Source organism: Octopus bimaculoides, chromosome 3 (assembly GCF_001194135.2).
Source record: "Octopus bimaculoides isolate UCB-OBI-ISO-001 chromosome 3, ASM119413v2, whole genome shotgun sequence".
Taxonomy (NCBI): Eukaryota; Metazoa; Mollusca; class Cephalopoda; order Octopoda; family Octopodidae; genus Octopus; species Octopus bimaculoides.
This window is the reverse complement of record NC_068983.1, coordinates 117,664,924-117,673,955: the sequence shown is the minus strand read 5'-3', so window position 1 is coordinate 117,673,955 and position 9,032 is coordinate 117,664,924. Positions and strand designations below refer to the sequence as shown.

Below are 9,032 nucleotides of genomic sequence, written 5' to 3'. Positions count from 1 at the left end.
AGAGAGAGAGAGAGAGAGAGAGAGAGAGAGAGAGAGAGAGATAGATAGATAGATAGATAGATAGATAGATAGATAGATAGATAGATAGATAACGTCCCCTGATCACTAAAGAAAGAATCCTCTCCCAGTCCTTTTCCTCCAATTTACAGGCACGTACTCAAGGCTGGCCCGTTCACTCGGATCATGCTGGCCATTCATATCTACTTTGTAACATATTTGCTGGGAGTCAGCGCTTCCCTCATAATCCTCATTTTTCTTCTCAAGTTGAGAATTTGGACAAAATGAAAGGTACCTGTCTTCAACCCATTCATCTCATCCATCTCACAACGTCTTTCGACAAAGCCATCAAAGAAATAAAGGCTGCTATTTCCGCTTAAAGGAAAGCGGCGAGACGATCTTCTCAATGGACTCAGCTTGTAGTCAGATCCATGTGACAGCAAGTGTTCAGCGTGACTTTGCTCCTGTATATCACTGACTGCTTTGTTTTCACGTTGCGCTTCCACCATCTGGGATCACTGAAAACGATCCTTAGCTCTGACCATGCATCCTCTGTGATTTGTTTGAAGGATTGATCGAGGGCTAGTCTTGCTTGGAAACACGATGACGTTTCTAATCACCTCTTCTTGGTTTCTACCTAGATCACTCGTTAGTCGATGTCTTGGTTTGTGTCTTCCATGTATTGATGGCGTTTGTCTCATGGGGCGAAATCAAGACTTTATGCAACATCAGCAAAGAATGACTTTTACTCCTGCTGTTGTCACTTATTCTGTTAGCTTCGTTTTGTTGTTATTGCTGTTATCACTTATTAGTATGGTGACAGTGGTTCGTTTGCTGTCACCCCTGTTAGTTGTTACAGAGGTGTTAGCGATGGCAATGAACTCTCGTCTTCCGCTGGTGATTTTGTGGGCCTCGGTGCCAGTTATCCATCTGCTTCTTTGTTTAATATAATGTAGCTACTGCTGGTGCTACTTTTGTTTTTGTTGTTGTCACTGTTATTGCTGCTGTTGCTGTTGCTGCTGTTGCTTCTGCTTCTGTCGCTGTTTCTGCTGCAGTTTCTATTGCTGCTAATACTGCTGCTTTACCACCGATGGTGCAGCGACAGTTGCTGGTTATTACTACGGTTGCAGTGTTGTGTGGTGATAGGTGCTTTTTGCGAACGATAGTTTTACCTTTAAAATTACTTTCCCGCTTTCTGTCCTGTTGGCCGGCTTTCAAGAACGAAAATATGGAAGTCATTTTGAAAATTTAGTTTTAATTTCAAATAAATTTTCTTGCTTTCTAAATTTTGTCCAGTAGAGTGAGTTATAAAAAGATCAACCAATCTTTCTTTTCAGTCTTAGTCAGCTTAACAACAAGCTAAAACATAATTAACAATTTGCGAACCTCTAGAAAGGAAAATAAGACAGATTCAACGTGCTTCATAAAACACGTTTAGCTACGACAGTGAACAATAACAAGAGCAATAAAATCAATAACAATAAGAAAAATAGTGATGATGATGAAAATGCTGTTTTCTAAATGGTCATAAGAATATCATAATCGTTATGAATTATTGAAAATAAGCTTGCTATCCAAGAGGCATAATATAATATCAATGTCAAAACCTACCGATCAGACGACAATTTGAAAATAAAAAGATTAACTATCAGAATACAATGAAAAATTGATGCGGTAAAACAGGAGTAAATTAAAACTTAAAAGTGATAAGCTTTTAAATGAAAACAATTTGTTTGTCCTTCACTTCTAACAATGCTCATTCCTACGCAGATGATACTATCATTCATTACTTGCCTAGCCTCCCTCATCCAAGCGTCATCCACATGCAACCTCGACGTTTAAGACCAAATCTGCACTAATACCATGAACAGAAACGCCAGAAACATCTCCAAATGATATCATGCTAAGCTTGTCACATTCAACAACACACTTCTAAAAAAAAAAAAAAAAAAAAAAAAAATTACCGCCTGTATCAATCAGGAAAACACTTAACATTATTTTAAACGTGGGCAACACAAACATACAATATGAACACACGATTGCTTTCAATGCTTGGGGCCCATGTCACCAAGGATGTCACCGAGTGAATACACATCCGTAGCATAACAAAGATTGCATTTGAATCACTGGTCTTTCCTAGCAGGGCTAGAAAATACTTTATCTCTTATCAATTACTAACCCTCTACAAAGCTCAACTGAGATTCACAATGGAGTACTGCTCACACATCTGAGATGCTGCTGTTGCTACAGATGCAAAAATTTTAATATCATCTAGAGAAAGGTCACTCGACTGATCAATTCTATCGTACTCCAGTCTTTGGAAAACGGGGTATTTATTTTCTGCTATTGATTCTATTCCTCATGTCTGGCTGGTATAAGGCCACATTTACGCAGGCAATCTATTCTCACTCGTCTTTCCTTTTCTCATTGCCCATACTGAGTTCACTTTCTATTAGTCCCATTCCAACAACGGTATCCAGACTTCTGTTCTTTGAACGTCGACCTTCTACAATTTCTTTCCTACGCAAGCTTTTCGTATAGTGGCCAACTTGCAACTGTTCGTGAGTAACATTAGCGACGTCAATCTTACGACTCTCGAAGAACTTACAATGGTTATTGGCGCTAACTAATAATAACGAAAAGAACTGGATCTATCATAATAAACGCATATTGATTCATTAGGATAACCATGATTATTAACAACTTTTGTGAACAATAGGTGTCAAGAGACGGCATACAGGTAATTGAACTTACCCCTGTCTTTTACTGATGCATATATTATCGTCATTAGATAGATCTTTGTGGGTATCAGAATTCAGAACATAAGACTTAAATATCGCCGAATATTTAGTCCAGTTTTTGACAGTCTCTGCTATTGTGTGATGGTGTTTAGACAACATGCGCCTATTCAATCAGGTCAACTCTGACTGAGTAGGCGCTTAACTAATGGTGTTCTAGCCGTGACCGTCGCATAGTTTGTATATCTAGGGATACAATATCGTGTGTGTCTTGTTCTTTTTTTAATTATGAGATTGGGATATAATTCAAGAAAATTTAACTTCTACTTTTAGTAGGTCGAGGTATCACACGGAAGCTAAATGGGAGCTTATGTTTAGTAGTGAAATAAAAACAATAAAAATAAATGGCTATTTATGAGAATGGTGAAACCAATAGTATTTAATTTTAGAATAGTGAAACAACAAACTAAATATTTTAAGACATTTATTCTTATCCAAAAGCTGAAATTTCTGACGAATTTTGTACATAATTTTAATATTCTACCGACACTGCTCGTTTCATACCAGCGCATGCGGTATTTACTTACTATTATATACGTTATGAGTTCAAATCCTGCGGAGATCAACTTTGCCTTTCAACTTTTCAAGGTGCACAAAAACACAGGAATCAATATAATTGACTGTTCTCGATCACCTAATTTATGATCGTGTACTTATTGAACGAAATCAATATTAACATCATACCAACAACGACAACATATCGAAAAATTATAGTTTCTAACATAGACATCATCATCACGAACTACTACAACAATAATAACACGGAAATAAGAGCGCTAGCTAAAATATAAAACCAACTACAACTCTAAAGCATGCCAACATTCACCACAATTACACACATAAAAACATTAGAACACTCACATACATTTACATAAACACACGTGCTAACACACAAATAAACGAGGTCAAAAAGCATTTATATTTAGAGTATTTTAAAGAAATTAGATAAAAACAAATACACACACACACAAAAAACAGCAACAACAAAACGACAAAATGAGAACCTACTGGTTATTTGACAAGGATATGCTCTCCGCCCAAGAGTGATGAACACACCCATTTTTACATTGTACACAAAGAAGAGCTATTGTTAACGACAACTTTGCCTCTACCCCAGTCAGCAGTCAGTGGTCAGTTACGAATGGCCCTTGATGACGTGGTCAGGGAACATATCGTTGTGGCCATTGAATACATATATTAGTCAACTGCTACAAGCCTGTCAAGTAGTGAAATCGGGACACTAGAAAACATCTGTTCGGCACCTTTAATTTATGCCGTTCTGGTATTGAAGTACAGAAAGAAGCGGATCCTCGTTTTGAAACAGCCTGACGTTATGGAACGGTAAGAATATATTTTCAAAGAAGAAAATTCTTTGCATACTGAATATACAGTACAGTTAGTACATACTTATACACACGAACGTATGTACGTAAGCGCATACAAACATAAATACATACATACATAGACGTAAGTATTTACGCACGTACATACACACACGTATATACTATCATATCACAATCACATCATATATATACACACACATATATATATATATATTTACACACATGTATATATATATTGTTGTGTCTGGGGAGAATCATACTGCCCTAATGCCTTAATATCTAACACATTCACCGGGTTCAATTACCACTCCATTTATTATTTATATTTTTTTTCTAAAATTTCCGATATATATATATATGTGTGTATATGTATGTATGTATGTATGTGTGTGTATATATATATATATATATATATATATATATTTACGCGTGCACACATACATACTATCACGAACACACTTACGCACAAGTGACAAAAATTTTATTTGTTTATGTTCAACCATGTATTAGCGTGATTTCTATGGCAGGGACCAGACCTCCTCCGCCTGTAAAAAGGCAGTGAAAATTTGTCTTACATTCTCCCAAGCGTTTTAAGTAAGATTCATCTGGGAATCTTATCCGACTCTGTTTGACGGTAGTTTATCTCTTGAACGTTTTGCATGTCTTTCATGTCTGCCTTTTTATCGATTAGGGATCGATAAAATAGTACCAGTTGAGCACGGGGTTTCGACGTAAGCAATTTACTTCGCTCCCACGAAACTGCTGGCCTTGTCCCAAAATTTTGGAGGAGGATGATAGGGGAAAACTTTTTATGGAAAAAAAAAAAAAAAATCTACCCTACCTGTTCGTTCTGCACCTCCTCAGAAGCTTCTTCGAATTTTTTTATTGCGCTACGCATTCAAACGTGATCTCACAAGATTTTCTCTACCACAAAGAAAAAAAAATGTTGAAATCCATGAAAATCCATAATTTTTTAAAGTCTACAGCCGCCGCCACAAGCACATATAGAATGAGAGAAATAACGTTTTCTTTGTAAAATTATGTGTTCATGCCTATTTAACCCACGACCACACTGGCGTTATTATTATTATTTGAAAAAGCTCGCAGGAAATTAAGTATCTGAAAGACTAAGAGAAAACTAAATATAGTTTGTGAAAGTAAAAACAGTATATTTTTCTATACTCAACTTAGATTTAGATGTATCATATTGTATAGGTGTCGCAAAAAAAAAAAAAAAAGATTCATAAATACGGTTTTACTATTGTTTTTAAATACATTTTTGTTTTTGTTGGTGTTTTAAAAAAAAATTATGATGATCGCTGTATTGAGGGGCTGTTTCCAGAGTATCGGATTTTCATGGATTTAAACGAACACTTACGATTTTAGAAAGAAAAACGTACGTTATTTCCCTCAATCTATGTGTGCGCGTATGCATATACACACAGCTATACACACATATATATATAATTTATGTAAAGAAAAATAATTTCAAAACAGTTTTTTCGTAAAAAGTTCCCCACCTCCCATTATTTTGAAGTGTGTCATAAAAGGACGTGCTGACATTTTATTACCTAAATTATATATTAAGGCAGTAAGCTGGCAGAATCGTTAGCTTGCCAGGTAAAATGCTTAGCGGCATTTCGTCCGTCTTTACGTTCTAAGTTCATATTCCGCCGAGGTCGACTTTGTCTTTCATCCTTTGGGGGTCAATAAAATAAGTAACAGTTGAGCACTGGGGGTCGGCGTAATTGATTTACCTTACTTCCTCGAAATTGCTAGCAGTGTGCTAAAATTTGAAACCAATAATTTCTAATATAGGCACAAGGTTGCATTTATGGTGAAATGCTTTAATCGGTAACACGAATGATTTTCATTCATGTTATCAATCACCAGAAAGGCGAACTCTAATTAATTATAAAAACAGAGACGACAAAATCAAAAGAAAACCTCACAGCGTATATCTTCGTCTTTTTGTGTTCCAAGTTAATTTTACAATTTCTCTAACATTTTGCAAACCCGTGCCATTGTAACAAATCCTTATTTTCAGCAGAATTCTTAGAACTGTGGATATTATATTCTTGTGCTACTCGGAGCCTCTCGCAGCATATTTTCAGCGGCAAGACAAAAGATAATTAAAGGAAAACTGCTGTTATAAAGTTGAAAACCGATAGGATTTGATCTTTGAATTAGGGCCGTCTTAAGTCATGAGCACACTGGGCGGATGCTCAGGGGCCCAATTCTGATGTATGTCTGTAGAGGCTTGCTGTTAATAAAGAAATACTATAGGGTCCAGTGCAGTGATTTTTCTAGGGGCTTACAAATCTGCTAAAGCGGTTTGTTTGAAAAATGAATCGCTTGACTAGATAAGGCATCTAAAAGGAGGCAGAATCATTGGGGCATCAGAAAAAAAAATCGGTATTTCTTCTGGTTCTTTAAATACTAAGTTCAAATCCCGCTGAGGATAACATTACTTTTCATCCTCCTGAGATCGATAAGATAAAGTACAAGTAAAGTACGAGGGTCGATGAAATCGATTTACTCCTCCCCTTTACTGGCCTTGTACTTAAATCAGAAACCATTATGAAGCGTCTGGTTTTCCTAGACATACAATTTTCTAATGGACTGTACACAATATTCACATCATCCTGGCCGCAGTAGCATCGCACAAAGGTGCCGAATTGACAAAATCATTAGTGCAATTTTGTCAGTTATAAAGCAAGTCCTGAAGAATATTGAGTGGATATACATACATACATACATACATACACATATTGTTGTGTGTGTGTGCGCGCGCGCATGTATATATATATATATATATATATATATATATATATATAATATTAGGGATAACATCCAAAATTACAGGTAAAAACTCAATTAAAATCAATTTATTAAAAATTAAAATTAAATTAAGTTTCACAGTATAAAATATATATAAATATATAGTATAAAATATATATATAGATATATAGTTTTCTATATGTGACAGTGGATTTTCATAGATAAGTTCATGAACCTTGGTTCTTTTCCCTAAAACTATATATTTATATATATATATATACACACACACACACACATACATGCATGCCTATATCTGTATACATGTGGATACACATACATGCATATATTTATATACCTATCCGTATGTACAAACGCGCGCGTGCGCGTGTGCGTGATTTGGTTATAAGGATTCGTTAGAATCTATGAAATCCTTAATAATATTCTACCGAAACAGCTGTCGTAAATGTTAAATGCCATTTATGTTTACATACATATACGCATACATACTCTCTCTCTCACTCACTCTCTCTCACTCTCTCTCACTCTCTCTCACTCTCTCTCACTCACTCTCTCTCTCTCTCTCTCTCTCTGTCTCTCCGGTCGGGTAACCATGTATCTTCTCAATGGCAAGACACCTGTTTCTGTTCCTCGGTCTCTCTGTCACATTCAAACCTTTCATTATCTGACACAAGATCACCTCCTCCAATGCTGCTCCCTCTCCTCTCAAAGATCCCTTGTCATGCAAAGTTACTTGGTGATTCTGCCAGTGCGGGTGCCACGTAAAAAGCACCCAGATCATTCTGCGGAGTAGTTGGCGTTAGGAAGGGCATCCAGTTGTAAAAACCATGCCAAAGCAAACACAGAAGTATGGTGCAGTCTTCTGCATGACCAGCTCTTGTCAAACCGTCCAACCCGTACCAGCATGGAAGGCGGACGTTAAATGATGATGATAATGATGATGATGATGATGATACACACACATACACGCATAAATACACACACACACACACACACACACACACACACACACACACACACACACACACACATATATATATATAAATGCACATAGACGTGTGTGTATATATATGCGTGTGTATATATGTATATGTGTGTTTGGATAGATATATATGTGTGTATATATATATATATGTGTGTGCGCATATATATGTGTGTGTATGTATATATATATATATGTGTGTGTGCGTGCGTATGTATCTATGTGTGCGTATATATATATGTGCACCTGTATATGTGTGCGCATATATGTGTCTGTGTATATATATATATATATATATATATATATATGTGTGCGTGTGTGTGTGTGAATATATATATATATATGTAGGTGCGTATGTGTATATATATGTGTATATATATATATATAATGCAAATAATTAGAAAAAGGAGAAAACCACAGATTAAGAAACACATCGATTGGACCACATTTATAACTTATTTTTTAATACAAAGCATGACGTAACAATGTTACGTCACCTATTATGTTATGTCATGCTTTATATTAAAAAATAAGCTATACATGTGGTCCAATCGATGTGTTTCTTAATCTGTGGTTTTCTCCATTTTCTACTTATTTGCATTAGTTCCTGACAAACTCTTGTTTGTCCTGTTGTTATCTACATTCTACGTGTAGGGTGTGCCTGCACACCAATGCCCGGGGATAATACAGCTAACGGATACCGATAGTATATACGGATATTTTATCCTTTAGCCGGTTACTATAACCGCTAACTCTGTTTACATAATATAATATAATATAATATAATATAATATAATATATATATATATATATATATATATATATACTAGCAGAAATACCCGGCGTTGCCCGGGTTAAAGAGAATAATGAAATCTAAAAACGCCGTCTAGACTACGCATCATCTTTATATATAGAGATGTATATACACACACGCACCCAAACACACGTATATATATGTATATCAATATAAATATATGAAAGTCAATGAAGTTTCGTAAAAGAAGGTGATCATGTACATACTTTCTTGCTGTTGTGATTATAACACCTCATTGTAAACTATGTTCCTTGTTTTCCCTTGTGGAGCATATACAAATAGGTTTTTTGTTGCTGCCC

General features: G+C 35.8%; 1 protein-coding gene across 1 annotated transcript in view; it reads left to right on the top strand.

Annotated features, from left to right (window-relative positions):
- Positions 1–4,052: 4,052 nt before the first annotated feature.
- The window catches only part of LOC106867218 (zinc finger protein 626), a 32,082-nt gene continuing 27,102 nt past the window's right edge, over positions 4,053–9,032 (top strand). The window contains exon 1 of the mRNA XM_014912029.2: positions 4,053–4,136. Within this exon, the coding sequence (XP_014767515.2) occupies positions 4,129–4,136 (8 nt within the window). The 5' untranslated portion in view covers positions 4,053–4,128. The remainder of the gene's footprint in view (positions 4,137–9,032) is intronic.